The sequence below is a fragment of the Clarias gariepinus genome, chromosome 11 (assembly GCF_024256425.1).
Source record: "Clarias gariepinus isolate MV-2021 ecotype Netherlands chromosome 11, CGAR_prim_01v2, whole genome shotgun sequence".
Taxonomy (NCBI): domain Eukaryota; kingdom Metazoa; phylum Chordata; class Actinopteri; order Siluriformes; family Clariidae; genus Clarias; species Clarias gariepinus.
This window is the reverse complement of record NC_071110.1, coordinates 24,184,126-24,202,901: the sequence shown is the minus strand read 5'-3', so window position 1 is coordinate 24,202,901 and position 18,776 is coordinate 24,184,126. Positions and strand designations below refer to the sequence as shown.

Genomic DNA, 18,776 nt, shown 5'->3' with positions numbered 1-18,776 from the left:
AGCAATTTTCATTGCCGCAAAGCAGCTTTACACAGTCAAAAGATCTGTGGACACAATCTGACTGGACAGACATACAGACAGATGTATGATGTCTAATGGATGAAATGTAAAGGTATCATTGAGGAAGGGAAAAGAGTTCTGACAAATATACAGACAAACCCTTTATTTCATTTATATAGATTATGTTTCTTGAAAGAATAAAAAAAAAGAAGGTTTGCTAAATGATTACTCAGTGTAGGTTAGCAAGCTTGTGTGAGATTAAGAAATCCCGCCTTCCTCGTTGTGATTGGTTAGAAGACATAAGTCTTTTCTATTATTGGTTAGAAACCTAGAGGATGAAGGATTAAGTTTAATCATGTTTTTTTAAGTTCAGTTTAAAGGTCCTGGGAGTGTACGAGTTGCTCAGGGTTTGGTGAGATCTTGCAGTAAATTGACTTTTTTTTTCCTTCTATGTATTTTTTCCCTTTATTTCCCTAAAGGCATAGAAAGAGGAAAAAATACAAAAAGGATGTGGGATTTTCATTTATTTATTTATTCATTTTCCCCCTAAGAAAGTATACTCAAAGTCACCGCTAGACCAGTTCTAAAATCACGTATTTACATAGTTTTTTTGAATGACGTATTGTTTTTGTTTATTTATTTTTAAATTAAATTAAAAAAGGAATGTAATGTCCTCGTCTGTACTGCTTTATCCTGTATACAGGGTCATGGGGGCCTGGAGCCTATCTCAGGAGACTTACACCCTGGATGGGGTGGAGTAGGAGAAGTAACAGGAGAAAAATGACTCCCTCCTTCACTCCCTCATCGTCTATACCACTTTAGAGGTCAAATATGGAGAGCGTACAGGGCGATGATCCATAAAGTGTCCAACAGGCTTTGACGGAACGGTTAACAGCACAGTTGTACAATGAATATCTCCTAATTATTAAGAGCAAATGTCGGTGCAGGTGTAAAACGTTTGTCATTTTTAGGTTATTTTAAGTAAGATCTATGTTAGTGATGAGGATTGTTTTTCTTCTGTAACCGCTTGTCTAGAAATTTAAAAGTTTTTTGCAAGACCTTGCAATACAGTGACAAATATTCAAAACAAATATTTTTTTAAATTCAAATAATAATGACCAAAAATTCACACATCTTTGTTTGTAGTTTAAGCTTTCCTCTCTGATTTGTCTTTAATTTTATTGAATAACAAAAAAAAAAAACGTTATATACAGTGCTTCAGAATTTGTTTTAAAACATGTGAAAAAATACACAGTAGTAAATTTTCCGCTTAACCCGATTGAAGAAAAAATTTACGTTGTCATTAAAACAATTTTTACAACTAACAATTTTTCTCCCATTCTTATACATTCACTATTACCATATGAATTGAAGATTTTTTAACATAAAAGAGCAGAAATCATGGAATGGATATGAAAGAAAAAAAACAAACAAGAAGACAAGCAGTTAAAATACAATTAAACACAATTAAAGCCACAACAGAAAAGTTTTATATGCACAGAAAATTGCCAGAAACTGGGCCCATTAGTGCGCGGCTCCCCCACGCAGGGAACTAAGAGCCCAAAGGGAAATAAGAGCTCGGGTTTTGAATTGCACACTTCAGCTAAATCTTGAGTTGTTAAATGTCATATTCATATATGCTGCTTGGAAATTTTGCAGGACAGAAGCTCCCCCTAAGAGCATTTCCCCCAGATATTATTTGAGTTTTATTATGCATGTTCTGGTTAGCTGAGACCGGGGTAAGACTATTTCGGCCATGCACACCATCTGTAAATTTGGCAGTAAAAAGGGAATAAAAACAATACATAAAATACAATTCCCATTATGAGACGTGGAGATGGATCTTTGATCCTTTGGGGAATTTTTGGGTCAGTAGTTCTTGATTTTGGTACTGGTTTAATAAAATTTGGACTTCTAACAATTCACTAGTGTACAGTAAAGTGGAAGAAAAATAGTTAGTATTTGCTGAATATTTAAATATGTTTTAGCTCAACATATCATTAGTTTGAATTTTATTATTGATCAGATGCATTGTGAACAGCCATTACATTAAAACCACCTGCATAATATTTTGAGGTATATGGGTCACCCTAGATATTGAGATGTGAATTTTAAGGTCAGGTCAACACCTTGAATTCTTTGTCACGCTTCTAAAACCATTGCTGAACCATTATCCTGCTGAAGGAGCCCACTGCCTTTAGGGAATACTGTTGCCATGAAGGGATGTGCTTAGTCTGCAACAATTTTAAGGTAGGTTGTATGTATCAAAGTCAAAGTAACATTCACATGAATGCCAGGACCCCAGCAAAACATTCCCCAGAGCATCACACTGCCTTTGCCAACTTGCCTTTTTAACATGTAGTTCGTCCTGGCTCCATTTTTTTTTTCTCCAGGTAAGCAACACAAAATCATCCAGGTGTTCACATTTATTCAAAATAAAACGTGGTTCCTTAGGCCAGACGACCTTCTTGCATTGATCCATGCTCTAGTACTGATGCTCATGTGTTTATTGTAGGCGCTTTTGCCGTTTCAGCATGGGCACTCTGACCGGTCTGCAGCAACACAGATGCATGGTCTGTTCTGAAACCTGTCTATCATAGCCAGCTGCACCTTTTCTTTAGACCAAACAGGCTAGACCTTACTCCCACGTGCATCAGTGAGCCTTGGGCCCGATTATCCTCTCACCAGTTTACTAGCTGTCTTTTCTTCGACTACTTTTATAGATTAATACTGGGAACAGACCACAAGACCTGACATTTTTGAACCATCCAGAAGAACAACGATCTCGTAGCGTCATACTCAAAGACTTGAGGCTGTAATTGTTGCCAAAGCTGCCTTAACAATGGTTAGGGTTTCTCATGGTCTGAAAGTTCTTTGAGTGCCTTTTGGCAAACTCCAGACGGGTGTTATGTCCGTTTTACTGAGAGGAGTGGCTTCTGTCTGGTCAATCTGCCATACAGGCCTGATTGGTAGAGTGCGGCAGAGAAGGTTGTTCTTCTGGAAGGTTCTCCTCTCTCCATGGAGAAACGCTGGAGTTCTTTTAGGGTGACCATCATGTTTTTGGTTTACTAAGGTCCTTCTTAGCCGAACGTTAATTTTTGCCTGGCGACCTGCTCTGGTAATTCCAAATTTGAGCTTTATTACCCGAGCTTAATTTTGAGTGTCATGGCAAAGGCTGTGATGTAGATATGTTTTTTTCTTTTTTTATTATTATTAATTTGCAAAGATTTTAAATAAACTTCTTTCACGTTGTCATTATTACCCTTTTTGGGGCTTATTCTGCAGTTTCTTTTTGTTGTTAGTTTTGTGGTTTTCTCCTTTTAGTGTCCTCTTTCAGAGGGGGTGTTCAGGTTCAGTTGGGTTAAGGTGTGGTGGTTGACTTTGTCTGTTTAATAACTGTGTTTAGGGTCATTGTCTTGCGGCATGAAGAAGTTCCTCCCAGTTAGAGTGAATCCATTTCTCTTGGCAATAACTTGCCCGGCAATAAATTTCTATAGACCTCTGAGTTCATTCTGCTGCTACCATCATGAATTACATCATCAATAAAGATTATCGAGCCCATCCCAGAAGCAGCCATGTGCGCCCAGGCCATTAATGTGCTTGACTGATGAGCTGGTATGTTTTAGACAATGGCTCTGATGGATTTCCTGTCTATCCTCGGCTATAGAAGAGCTTTGCTTCTCGCAAACACAGCTTCCTGGTATTCATGTTGGCTTATCATTTTTTTTAAAGAATAAATGCAGTCTTTCCAGAGCTCCAGCCAAAATCAGACGACCATTATATATAATAGGGCATACCTGGGCAACAAGAAACATCTGTTAGTCAAATAATAACTTGAAAAATGAGTCGGTTCAGACAAGAAGTTCCATTTTCCAGGTTCAATACAGCTAGAAGAAAATATCAGGAAATGAAATCTTTTATATTCATGTTTTGATCTTAAACCCAAATTTCTTCTTTTTTTTTTTTTTTTTTTTTTTAAATAGTAAAAACAGAAGAATTGGCCTTGCTGTTCTTATACTTTGGGAGATGACTGATTGATTGCTAACTTTTATCTTACAGACTATCTGGCTAAACATGGGCGGCTGAGTGAGCCAGAAGCTCGTCGCAAGTTCTGGCAGATTCTGTCTGCAGTGGAATATTGCCACAACCGCAACGTCGTACACCGTGACCTGAAAGCTGAGAACCTGCTGCTGGATGGACACATGAACATCAAGATTGCAGGTAAAACACGACCATCTTTGTTTTACTTGACATGCACAGATTTATTTTATTAGTTATACTAGTTCCAATCCTTTAAATAAACCAGGTGTAGTTCTTAATTTCTTTTGATTGAACTAATGGTGCATACATAGAGAACAATAAGTATTAGAATTACTATGACCTTTGAAGAGGGTTTTTTTCTTTCCAGCACAGCACTTTGCCATAACAGCAGTCTGCCTTGCTTTTAACTGTTTCAAAGCTTTTAAAAAAAAGTGTAAATGTAAAGAAAATTTAACACACCAATACTTTGACTATCAGCTGTAAGTCATCAACTGACTTCATTTTTTCCATTGTTATGCCTAGACATGACCTTAACTCATGTAACACTGCCCCTGGAGACTTGTACAGTGGGCATTACGCATGATGGATGCATTGCTTCATACCGTACACTTCCATGCTTACACTCATGCATCCATTGCTCCATACATTTACATTTAGGCATTTGGCAGACCCTCTCATCCAGAGCTTACATTATCCCATTGTACATCTTGCTCAAGGGCTCAACAGTGGTAACTTGGTGGTTGTGGGATTTGAACCTGGGACCTTCCAAACCGTAGTCCAATGCCATAACCACTACCCCTAGGGTCAATCTGGACCGCATGACCTTTTTCCATTGCTCCATAGTCTAAAGGACCCTTTTTTTTAAATGGTATCCTATATTTAGCAAGGTAGTGGTAGGGTTATGCAGTGCATCCACAATTAGACCCTATAAATTAGCTATAAATTACTATAGAAACAGGAACATATTAGAACCAGCTCATTAATAGGGATTTGCATTATTAGACTAATCACCAAGACCTTCTTCCTAAACCGGGGTCAAGAAAAGGACTAAAGTCAATCCTAACAAATTAATGTTTATGCCTTAATCATAAAACTGTTAAGAAAGTTGATCTGAAATGTTTTGTGTAACTTCTTGACAGTGTAAGAGTAATTTTCTGATATTAGTTCCACATCCTTGCATACAGTTTTCCTCAGTAATGATCATGTCATCCTGCTTCACCTATGATGTATACGAGTGGGCGCTTTAAACCAAACCCTTCCCTGATTATAATTGTGCCACTGACTTCATCCTCGGCTGTGTATCCAGTGACTTCAGCAGATCTCAAGTCCTTCCTGGCCCGGTGCCTCGGGTTCCTTCAGGAACACTGCTTACACTAAACACATGCTGCTGTTATTAATACGGATGATGCAAAATGATATGTGTGGAAGGAGATAATGACATGAGGGGGGCACTTAAACATACACAGGCCAGACGCGTCTGGTTCCTGGAAGTGACTTTAACAAGAGGTAGACGCAAGTAAAATGATACTAGTGAGATAGATCCCTGCAAGATGAGGAAAGGGGGGCTTGATTTGATCTGACTCAGGTTCAGCCTGATGAGTAGGTGTGCTTTGATTAGGAAGTGGAGCTCCAAGAAATGGATCTGATAGTCTGGAGGTAATGAAGTCAACAGGCTGTAACGGGCACATCCTGTGCTGACCAGACAGATACACACAGCCATCTACAAACAGTATTTACTCTGGGCTACAAGGTATTAAAGGCAGCCAGGAATCCGGCTTGGGATCTGTTCTTAGGATGACGGCTACATGAACTATCCAGCCAAGTGTTCGTGATGGATAGATAGAGAGCGAGAGAGAAAGATTCATCCACGATAGAACAAAACTACACCTTTACATGCTCACAAACAGAACTTATTTTGACCTTCCCGAGCACATTACAGTAATTCAGTTTAATAACTAGGAGATAATAAGCAGTTCATGATTTTTCCTACAGACATATGCAGGCCATTATTTATTCTTACACAACTGACTTGCAAGTCTAGTCCATTTCTAAAGGACATCATATTTTGCCTCTCAGCCTTTTTTGTATTATTTTTTATAATGTAGTCTTAAAGAATAGCTCTCCAGGCTTTATGAAAGACTGTTTGGCTCTCATATTTGTACCTGAGCCGTTTTAAAGGAATTGATTGTTAAACCATACTGACCTATGAATGATTAAAAAATATAAAAATGATGATCAGGCCGGTCATTAGTATACTGGTGATGCTGAATGCTCATTGGTTGGAACAGATGAGAGAGGAAATGAGGTTGCTGCTGTGGTTGTTGCATAGCATATAGCAAAACATCTGTTTTTGATTGTTTAATTGAATATATAATTAAATTAAACTCATTTGAATATCATTAAATGTATTTATCTACATTTAGGCAGAACAGATGATAAGTTGCTCAAGGCATTGGCACAGTTCTTTTTATGTAAAAATGAATATTCAATAAGATTGCAACCTTTTCAAAGATTGCAAAGATTTTGAAGGTTGTGGGCAGTTAAATAATTTATAATAATATGAATAATAATAATAATAATAATAATAATAATAATATGAATAATAATAATTATTATTATTATTATTATTAATAATAATTATAATATTATTATGGGTGTATGAGAAAAGAGTCTGAAGCTAAGATTAGTACAGAACAGTTATGATTTTGTCAGACGTTCTCAAAGGTCCTGTCTTTGTTTGGCCCTCTGTTTGATGCCACCTAGATGTGCATGCTCTCAGAGAAAGGTCAGAGCATTATGGTAGCCTTTCATCTGCAGTGTAAAAGAGCAAAAAACATCTATATGTGGAGCTCAGGAAGAGTTCAAGTCGCATCCCATCAAATTGTGAAGAGTTGGCCTCATCTGTTCTCCCTGGATCAATTACAGGTTTGGTCATCTTCTTAAGCAAACATGTAGGACCGGAGGACACGTCATGGACATTGGACGGTTGTGTAACAGCAGAAAATCATGTCATGACTGAATCCTTAGAGGCTTGCGCAAGGCTGTTGTGCTCATACTCTGAGAGCTGTTGTGAACCCAGTGCACATTTGGGTCCACAGAAGGGTTCCGTTATGAAAGAGCTTGCTGACCTCTGTACAAGCTTTTGTTAACGCACCAACCAAGCTAGCTGTTATCTGCTCCTGCTTTAATAAGAGCTGCAGTCAAAGGGCTGGTTAAGAATGAGTGATTGCAGTACGGAGCGCCAAGGGACTCACCTCTGCAATGTCAGCCGGGGCAGCATTGACGTCAATCTCTACCGCTCGGCATTCATCTCTTAAAGTGGGTCAGCTCTTCTCAGGAGTCTTCACCATCCCCGCATCACACACACCTCAGATGTTTTTTTTTTTCTTCTTCTTCTTCCTCCACCTCCCTTTCGTATCTCTCGCCTCCCTTTCGTATTAATCCCTCCATCATTTTCGTCTCCTGGCCTCAGTCTCTTTTTCCATTACTCACAGGAATTGAGATAAAATTGCAGCACTGACATGCCATTCATCTTTTGACCTGCTATGATTGAATCTACCTTTATAAATCAGGCGTCCTGCATGGAGCAGAGTGAAGCCAAAGAGCTGGTTCTGTTTGCAGTTTAACAGATATGTCACAAATTCCATCGCAGACATCTAGATAGGGTAACTAAACAGGCAGCACGCCCATGTTCAATATTTATCGCAGAACGAATTCAATCTGTATAAATCTTGTTTGACACAGAAACTCTGCTGCAGGAGAAACAAGAGAGCATGGATTAGTAAATCATTACAGAGCACTGAATATGTCTGTGCAACGATGGGCGAGATTTAATAGAAATGGTTTCGACGTTTCAAACTACTTTCCATGCTGCGTATCTGCGATCACCGTGAAAAAGAATGGAGATGAAAATAACAGAAAAGCTATTTCCTCATGACCTAAGGGCAGTTGTCAAGGGAAGCAGTAAACACCAGTAAATTCGTGAGGCTTTCATGAATTCTTACAGCGAAGACACTTGTAAATTAAGCCCATCCTCTGAAATACCAGGTTAGTCTTTGTCACAAAAATAAATTTCCAAACCATCACACGTGTAGACATGGAAGTACTTCAGTTTCTGTTTAAACACCACAAAACCATTAGGAAATGTACAGTATTGCTTCATAATTGGACAGTTAAAATCTCCTGGCCAGAAAAAATGTAATTTCAGAAAGGTCTTTATAATTCGTAATGATTTAAGGACTTTAGGAACATGGATAATAACATTGCTGCTGTTACATCATTTTATTCCAGACTTCATGTTACACCCTCGTACCCTCACACGATATCTTTCCCCTTTTATAGTTTTATATATGGAAGTATAACAGTGTCAAAATGTCCCAAAGCTAAATAGCTTAACCATCCCATCTTGTTACTGAATGTGACCGTACATTACCGAGCACAGCGGAAGGAAACCCATCGCTCTCGCACTTAAATGAAAGAGCGCTGGCTTTGCTTTGATTATAGCGATTACGGTAGGGGGGGGGGAATTTTAGTGCGTAACACCGTTTATTGTGCCACCGGCAACCCAGCCTCATGGTTTGGAGTGCTCCGGTAAGTAGTTCCTGAGAAGTAGACTGTACAGGGAACAGGAAGGATACACTTTAAAGTACCCTGTGGATCAGATCGCACAATCGGCAATTCATTGCTATTTCTGTGATATCCCGGATGTGAAGACCTGACTTTTTTTTCTTTCTTTTTTTTTACCTAAATTTTAATAACTGAATTTTCTCGAGCTGAATTTGTGAGGTTAAAAAAGCAATTTGGTAACTTATATATTTTTTTGCAAATTCAAATATTTTTTTATTTTTAATGCTTGAATTAATTTTTTTCATTTGAAATATACAACCACAATAAATTGCAGTGCTAAAAATTTCAAGCGTTGTAAATGCTGTAAGGATTTTTTTTCAATTCAAATTACAATGCAGAAAAATTCATACTTTTTTTATTGCAACAATTTTTTTTTCAGTTCATGTAATTTAATATTCTATTTTGCTTCAGGGAATTTTGGCACTGGTATACTTCCATATATATATATATATAGATTTAAAAAATATTTCTTAGTACATTCTGTGTAATTTATACATTTCCATTTTAATTATATTTTTTGGTTAATTTTATATATCTGTTAATTAAAATTTTTAATTTTATTAAAAATATATATTTGTTTTTAATTGGAAATTCTATCTTTAGGTTAATTTTTTTTTTTTAAGCGATTTTTCTTTTGTTGTAGTGAGATTTTTCAATCCTATTCTATCCTATCTTTCCTTTTTTGGTCACTGCATATCATACTGGGTATGGTTGTGTACGTGACAAATAAAAAAATGTATTGACTTTTTTTTCTCTTAATTAATAGACATGCATTAAGCAAAGAAAACAACTAAGGAGATTTTGAATCAGGTTAAGAACTGCCCATTGCATTCTGAAACTGTGGAAGAAATGGAGCTTCCAACATTGTGAAGGGAGATCACTTAAACGTGTGGTGAAATGTGTGCTCGACAGTACGAATCACAGCTGTGTTTAATAGTGGACGTAACAGCATTCACAGAAAGCAACATCTCACAGGATTGGGACTAAACAGCTGTATAGACATAGACAAAATCACTTATTAGTAGTAAAGCTATTTTGAAAAATGGCTTTTAGTTTGCTAAAGAGCACAAATATGGGACTTTTGAGCAATGTCAAAAATGAGTCATGTGGTCTGATGAGTTCAGATTGATCCTATTCCAGAGTGAAGGGTGTTTCACCCATCGTGCCTCATGCCGAGTAAGGTATGATTTGGAGCTGCTTCAGTTGCTCAGGTCTAAACTGGTGGTTATTATGTGGCAATTAAATGATGTCAAGTTAACAACCAGGTCATTCAGGTCATCATATCTTTGGAGTTTTTCTTCTCTGATGGCACATGCATATTCTAGAACTCAAACTGTAAAAGAGTGGTTCTGGAAGCATGGGAAATCATTTTCACATATTGATAGGCCAGCACTTGACTTGCATGTCATAATCGAAGCTAAAGGTGGTCTAATGAAATACGAGAGTTCAAATGTTTTGTCAACTTTTGCAACTTTTTCCAATCACTGCATCTCTTCAATTCAGTTCAATTCATTTTTATTAATATAGCGCTTATAACAATGGTCATTGTCGTAAAGCAGCTTTATAGAATCAGAAGGAAATTATGAAAACGTGTGTGAAACGTGTGAGAAAATTATGGATCAGAATGATCAGATTGTCCAGTATCTGTCTCATCCTCAGACTGTTATTGTTACTAAAATGAGTTTTGAGTAAAAGGGGCTTCCAGGTTTTATTTTTGGTTCTGGGAAATTTATCAGAATTCTCTCTGTGGTAATTCTACAAGCTCTACCGATGCACATGAGGAAGATTAGGATGATAACATGTCGATGTTTTAACTTGTCATGAATTCCCCCTTCTCAAATCAATATGACTCGTCAGTCCACTTCTCAAAACAAAACGACATGAAATCAGTGTTCACCGCGCTGCAACACACTCCACCTGCGTTTGTGATAAACCAGCCCGGTGCCTTCTTCCTCTATTATCTGCTTTTCTGGTAGTGACTTTTTCCTTGTTTGTGTTTGAATTATTCCGGTTGAGCTCAGTCAGACTGTGACTGGATCTTCACTACGGATAATGATGTTTGGAATGCTTCCCATGAACAGCACACACTATGGTGTTGTGTACTGCCTCCACTAACCACACAGTGTAAAACCCTTTATGCTTCTAAACACCTGGTAAAACAAGGTTTTGTTTTTATTTGTTTGTTTTATTTATTTTTAAATCTGAGACAGACATATTTCATGTAAAGAAAAAAATGATAATCATTTCAAGCGTATGTTTTTTCTATTGAGGTTAAGGTTTGAAAGTGTTGTACAATGAGGCATTCTCTTATGATTGGTGGGATCGGGCTTGGGGCCGTTTCAGGTTTGATTCACCAACCCAGTGTTTGGGTTTAATTAAGCTTAAACATTATAATTGTACATTTGAACCCTGGTCTGTTTTTTTTTGTTGTGTTTTGTTATTGTGCCACAGTTTCGGGTTGTTCCAGTGTCCTGCGGTGACACTATGGGAATTTTACTTTGTGGAGGGGCAGGGAATTTGATTAGCCTTTGCTCTGTTTGCATGCCATATTTGGCGACCTTGCCCCATTGTTCTTCCATGAACAGACGCTCTATCTAATCTGTAAGCACTTTGCCCAGCGTGTCTGACTGTAAAAAAAAAAAAAAAAAAAACCTGGCTGCTTTCCTGTAACTTTACTGTACTGGCTTTCCAGTCTTCGTGCACATGGAACATTCAGGCTTGTTTTGCAGGCTAACTGTTATCAAGATGTGAGATGCTGATATACCAGCTGAGTGTGCTGTAGCACATGCACGCCAGCTATCACGGGATAAAGCAGTCTTTATGTAATCAGGGCGGCTTCTGTTTCGTGGAATTATAGCATGTTGTCAGTCAATGTTGTATAAAAGGTTAGAGCTTGTGAAATACAGCTTGGTTTATTTGTTTAGTTTTTTCCCCCCAGAAGTTAACCGCTTAAAATTAACTGCTTAATGCACTTAATTTGCATTCTTACTACAGGATGTTAATGATCATGTTGATGAAGGTTTACACTCAATCATATGATGGTCCCATGCTCGGATTGTGGAAGCAAGAGAACTGTAATGACATTAGAGATTATTCATTATGCTCTGAAAGCTCAGTATAAAAGCAGGATCTTCTCTAGGTTCATTTTTACAGCACACGAAAAACAAAGAGACACCGTCTCGCACAGGGGAGCAATTGTTAACGAGCATGTGTCTCGCGGTAATCATCTCTCCCACCTTCTCCTGACCTGATTCACACACGCAAACAGCGCTACAATTCTTTCTGCTGTCAGTCAGTGTGTGTGTGTGTTTCCTGTGAGTCAGGCTTCTAATCCCCATCTGATTTGTGTGCCACTGCTGGAGAGAATGATGTCAAACTTCTCACTCATCTCCTTTCCACCAGGCCACCCCCTCATCCAAAACAGAGCAATCTGTCATGTATATCATCCATCCCTACACTCACATCTCTCTCTCTCTCTCTCTCTCTCTCTCATTACTGCAGATTTCGGCTTCGCAAACTTCTTTCAAGCTGGAAAGCCCTTGGCCACATGGTGCGGCAGTCCACCATACGCCGCCCCTGAAGTGTTTGAAGGACAACAATATGAAGGACCACAGCTGGACATCTGGGTAAGCCTTTTGTGACTTCGAAAGCCCCCCTCCCCTCCTTAACGATTCAGCAGGAAATGCTCCAGTGATGAGATCATGCTAGGAGATTTCATGTCAGTTAGTTCCTATACAGTGAAAAAGATCAAAAAAGGTTTGAAAAAGATCAAGCACGTAGATTAAACACCACTTTTGAGTTTGAAGACGCAGGCAAAAAAGGATTAGCTACAGTGAACGTGTTGTCCTTTTGTAGTGGAACACATAATTAAACAGTAGTTATTATTGTTTTTGTGCAATCAATGGTGCATATAATTTGTACTGTAGCTCCGCCCACATCCACTCCTGGTCAGTATATTATATGATTCTATAAATATCGTGCTTCGATATTACAAAATATGATGAAAATTTGTTACAATTTTAAACCTTTAAAAGGTTTAATGGTTAAATAAATGCAGCTCATTCCTTAGAACATTTGTTTTCTTACTTTAAATCCAAATGCGACATTTAGGCCTTGTTCACACGGGCGTTAAATTTTTGGATAAACGAACGTGCTCTGTACGTCCTAGATGTTTATGTTGCGTTTTGTAGTGGCGATCAATTGACTTCTACACCAGCGTTTGTTTGTCTCTGTCTAACGTCAGCCTGCAGCCCAAATTGTAGTTTGTGTGTTAACCTGTGGGGGCAGTGTGTCAGGAACTCGATATGAAAGCCCGCCGCTACCGGGTTCACTCTCTGACTGCACAACGTCGGATTAAAGGAAGTTTTTTTTGTGGTTTATGAAGAAATGCGAAAATTTTCGCGTATGTTTTTCAACAATTCATTTCATTTTATTTTATTTTGCCTTTTTCCGCATTTTCCTATGTATAGCATGTAGGATCATGGGATATATCCGGTCCTCCGAAGCATAGAATGAACGTGAAGAAAACAAACTAGAAGCGGTTTCATTGCGTTCGTTTGGGTTTTGAGCACCAAGAAAAAGTGGCATGTAACGATTTTTTGTTGCCGTATAAACGCGCAGCTGGACAAACGCACGTCACCAAAGCCCGTGTGAACACTCTCATTGACTCCTATGTGTAGAAAACACTCTGCGCTTGATCCGCGCTCACCGGACGCTACGAAAAACACTCGATTTTAACGCCCCTGTGAACAAGGTCTTTAACTTTTACTGATCAGCACATATTCCTGTTAAACGGCATAATAATTATTTTCTAAAGAAACTGACAGTGAACGCGCAGCCTGAGTAGCTGCGAGCAACACGTGTGTGCACACGGGCCTTCTATCACGCACAATTTTTGAGTGATCCTGGAAAGAACCCTTTTCATTTAGTGGACATCTGAGCACTTGATTAGTTATCAGGCTGTTTGCGCTGTTTGTCTTGAACTCGTCTGACGTCAATGTGTAAACCAGACAGCCTCTATAGTGCATGACGAAGGTCATGTGAGAGCTCCTGTACCTTGGCACTTAATGTGCGGTGTGTATCTGCTGAGTTATCTGGTTATGCGCGGTTAATGATTTTACTGCGTGTGTGCGTGCGTCTGTGCATGTGTGTGTGGTTTGTTGCAGAGCTTGGGGGTGGTCCTTTACGTGCTGGTGTGCGGAGCCCTGCCTTTTGACGGTCCCTCCCTACCTGTGTTAAGGCAGCGTGTGCTAGAAGGCCGCTTCCGAATCCCATACTTCATGACCGAAGGTGAGCTTGTGTTGTGTTGTGTTTTTTTTTTCTTCGTTTGTTTGTTTTTGCTGTCTGATTTAAGGACGAAGAAATTGAAAACGAAAACTTTAAAACTTGCCCATAGAACTTGCGTCTGTGGAATCTCTGACAGGAAATACGGGCTTAAGGGACATGTTGTGGAAAATAAATAAAGAAGCCAAGCTTCTTGACTCGAATTTCAATGTAGCAAGTTGCCCAATTAAATCCCATTCAAGTATTTTACACGTTCTACCTAGTACGAAGCCACACACCAGCTGCTTCCTGGATGGGTTCTTGCATACATGGGCGGAGCTTCAGCCCCCACACCTCCTCTCATTCGAGCAATTTGAGCCGTTCTCCAAATGTGAAGGGAAGAACATTGTGTGCTTTTACTTTACATTTCCTCCCTGCATGTCCTCATCGCACAGGACTGCATCCCCACAGAGCAAGCACATTCCATCTCTCTCTCTCTCTCTCTCTCTCTCTCTCACATACACACACGCGCACACACACGCAAACTATTCCTCTAGTCCAGATTCCACTACGCACCCGGAGGTTCCTTTCCCGTTTTTCAGTTTGTATAAGTTCGAAAAAGTTCCATCTGTAAAATTGTACTTTTAAAGTCGCTTTGCAACTTTTTTTATACATTTTTCACTTCAGCGTCTGGCCATCACATCTGTTACATCTGTAACATAGGACCAGAATTTCAACATTTCCCTTTGTTGAGAACGCAAAACTTGTTTACTTAAAACTCATAGGGCGTTGAGTGCAAAGGTTTAAATATCTTCAGGTCAGAAACATAACTTTGCAAGTAAGGCTTTACAGAGGTTCATTATCATAAGTAACGACAGTATAATAATAGTAGGAAAATAACTAAACATTTATTCAAAATGTTCATCTCCCTATCTTAAGGTCATGTGCAGTAAATGACCAGTTTGACACCATAACACATACATTACATTTTTATATTTGTATTACTTTTGCCAAGTTATTATTTGCTGACACACAAGGTCATCGATAACAATGTTTAATTTAAAAACCATTATATAACCTAATTTTAGAAGCTTTAAACATCCACGTTTTAAGGAAAGCATACCACGTACAGTAGCTGCCAGATTTTCAAGGAAAAGCTAACAGGTCGTGATAAGCCTTTCGCTTTCTTCTGTCGCATTATCAGTAAAGGGGAAACTACCAGCTGGCCGAAATAGCGTCCGAGAGTGAACTAAATGTGTTGAGTGGATTTTTATGAATGTTAAAGCCAAGTAAATAGGCGTTTACAGTTTGTTACTGCTGTAACCCCGGCATTAATGGACTACAGGTATGCTTTGGTAACATCTGTTGACGGGAAAGAGTTAGTAGGAATATTTAAAAGATTTTAAGCTAAAAATAAGCTGATCAGCTTTAATATAATCAGTGATATTATTCAGATGAGGCCCACATACATGTCTGCCTGCAACAAAAACAAACTCCTTCTGTATGAAACTGTAATTTCACAAAATTCTTTTAATTGTGACAACATTATATGATATTGGTTTTCCTTAGTGGCTAAACATTAGAAAATTCATACAAAATGTACCTAGTTCACGGCAAGATTTCGGACATACTGTCAGTTCATCTTATTACAATCACTTAGAAAGAGAGGATATATAAAGGTTTGTTTATGCCTTGTTTACGCTAAGTTGTACTGCTTTTGTCATCAGCCAAATACACTCCCTGTTTGGTAACCAGAGAGTGAATCACTGATAGAAAAAACGTTTAGTCTTAAAATACCTCTAGCACATTAAAATTCACTTATACCACTTGAGTAAAAATATTTAGTTAGATTTTATTAATTAATTAATGAATATCTTTTGGCGGAGGTGTTTGTTTGGGCTAGTAGCTTATTTTAAAGCTAGACCGACACACAGACCCACACACACAAAAAAAAAATGCATGAAATGTAAAGATATCATTGAAAGAGCGAGTTCTGACCAATATACAGATAAAACCTTGATTTTATTCATATAGATTAAATGCCAACCAACGTATTACTGATACTAAATCACATACTTAAACAATTGCAGGTTGAGTTATCTATTGTGCCAAATTGTGGGAAATGGAGTTATATGGTAAATATAATGATGTAACCCTCGAAATTTAGACATAATATTTTGGTATCATTGCTTTTTATCACTTCTAAGTAACAACAAAATATGATCAGTTTGCAGTACTTCTTGCTTCAGTCGAAAAAACAATTTTTTTTAAAACTGCCTCCTTTTGCTGATCTTTAATGATTTTACATTCTATGATACTTAAAATATTGTTTGTTTACAGATTAAATGAATTCATAAATGTATAATGCAAATGATTTCCTTACACTTTAACCATAACACTCTTCAGTCGCCTTTAAAAACTTACTGAATGTTTCAACAACTCCTATTGGATTTCAAGCTAGATTAGACCTTTTTTAATTTTTATATACAGTATATTTATAAGTATAAAGGAAATGTATTGTGTCTGTAGAAATAAAAAATATGCTACAGATTCGGGGAATTAGTGTGAAAACAGCACTAGTGTATTTCTTAAATCTCTCTCTCTAAGCTGCTCTCCAAAGAGCTTTCACAGTCTTTCATAAGAAGAAGTGAACCTTCACTGTCCATCTAACAGGGAGGCAGTTGTCATATGTGAAATAGAAATTTTTATTGTGCGATCAAAGAAAGTGCCAGCACTTCCACTAAGATGGTGTTGACGTTTTTATTCCGGCTTCATATTAGTCTGTCTGACGGAAAGCCTAATTTGAGCCTTTTGCACTTTCCTGTGCTTGATTAAAGCAGAATGCTCCTTTTCAGTCTCTTATTCAGGACGTCTTTTATTACGAATGAAATCTAAATAGGCAACTTAATTGTACAATGTACTTTAGTATCCAAACAAACTTCACTTCACTGAATCAAAAGAGAAAAGCAGATTAAAGTAGTTTCTTTTTTTTTTTTTTTTTTTCTTACTCAATTTTTTTTCCCCCAAGTAGAAAAGTTTTCATGACAGAAGTTTACGCTTTCTACTTGGTAAAATGACAAAGTGTGTTTTTAGAGAGGGAGAGGGGAGAGGCGTTGCCAAGAGAAAACCTTTTATTATGGCTATATAATGTAAGTGAGAACAGGAACTGTCTAAACTATAAACCAATAACAAACATAATGTTTTGGATATTAATAAATTCAACGGTGCAAAATTGCTGTTATAGGTGAATTTGATCATGCTGTTATATGATAATAGTGCCTGATTTATACAAGAAGCGTTCAAATCAACCGAAGGCGGTTATAAGAATAATAACTCCCTTTATTTCTCTATATAATCCCCTGCTACACTAATGCATTTATGCAAGCGGTTCACGAGTGCTTGGATACTATCAATGTTTTCTCAGTACGCCAGAGCCATGATCAGACTGCCTTCTTCATATTTGGAACACTGGCCTCCCAGGAACTCCTTTAATGATCCAAACATGTGGAAATGTCTTGAAGTGAGGTCAGGAATGTCATGAGGATGTGGCAATCGTCTTTCATGCCACTTCCTTCTTTAAAACGTTTGCACAATTAAAATGCTTTACTGCGACTGCATCTCATCATGAAGTCTGTATTTTGTAAATGTCAGTTGGTTTTAAGTCCTGGTTTCACTTGAACACCCCCCGTATAAAGTACTGGCACACTCTTGTGTGTTATATTATACATAGTAAGTGACAGGATAGGGTGAAGGGTCTTAAAAAGAAGTTCCAAAGTTGAACAGCGTGTCCTAAAGTGTTTTATTCCTTGTATACAACAGCAGTTGATGCGTAAGTAAGCTTTTTAATTTCTAACCTTTCAGTTTCTGTTTTCAAAACTAGTTGGTACCTGTTTTCACCTACATTCTAACTTTTTTTTTTTTTACGCACTAGCCATTACAAAAAAAAATTTAAACAAACACAAGTGCCAAGAAAGCACAAAGCCGTCCGTTGAGGACCTAAAGCTACAGATTTATCTCTGAATGAAGGAATGCACTGACACTGACGACTCCTTCCAAGAACAGTTGCTACTGTATGCACACAGCAGTTACACACGTTTTAAACCTGTTCATGTGGAGCAACACAGGCTGTTACTATGGAAACAATGATGTATTACCAATCACGTTAAAGGAGTGCTACGATACATCATCCATCTGTTAAAAAAATAGCATGTAGCATTTATCTCCAAATATTTTCTAGAACCTGATTGTTTTAAAAGCAATGACACATCGGCGAATCCAGTTAAACTGATGGCTTTATTACAACCAATACTTTCTGTCCTGTCTCGAGGGTGATTGAGGGTTGCAAGGTTTGTGACATGCAGTCAGATCTAGTGCCAGTTCCCAGTTCCTATTTCTCAGTACCAGCCAATAACAGTGGAGGAACCTGCCATGGAATCTAAAGTGTCTTTCCAGCGCCCCGAAGATCTGTCTGGATGGAAATTACAAATGTTTCTATGAAAAGAAAAATGGTCTCAGATGTAGATTCGAGAGCCGTAGGTCATTTAATGTTACAATAATAAAAAAAAAAAGGTGAAATAAAGTGCCATATGTTGAAGCTTAGTGACTCATTAAGGGGAGTGGAAGCGTGAGTGAGGATGTACTGTGGTTGAGAACGTGCAGAACATTAACCCCTTCGCTGTGCCAACTCATAACGTCAGGTTCATGAGTCACACGCCGCCGATGACACACAAAGATCTCTGTAAAATTCTGGGGTGAGATAATGTGGAACGTATCCATTCAGATTACTCTGGCTTCACTACAGAGCAGAGTCCGTGAGCTGTTTTTTTTTTTTTTTTTTTTTTTTTCCC

General features: G+C 38.1%; 1 protein-coding gene across 2 annotated transcripts in view; it reads left to right on the top strand.

The window, feature by feature from the left end:
- Positions 1-18,776, top strand: part of sik2b (salt-inducible kinase 2b) — a 61,716-nt gene that overhangs the window by 22,413 nt on the left and 20,527 nt on the right. For both annotated transcript variants that reach the window (XM_053507271.1, XM_053507270.1), the window contains exons 4-6: positions 4,060-4,221; positions 12,169-12,293; positions 13,833-13,956. In XM_053507271.1, coding sequence (XP_053363246.1) covers positions 4,060-4,221; positions 12,169-12,293; positions 13,833-13,956 — 411 coding nt within the window. The remainder of the gene's footprint in view (positions 1-4,059; positions 4,222-12,168; positions 12,294-13,832; positions 13,957-18,776) is intronic.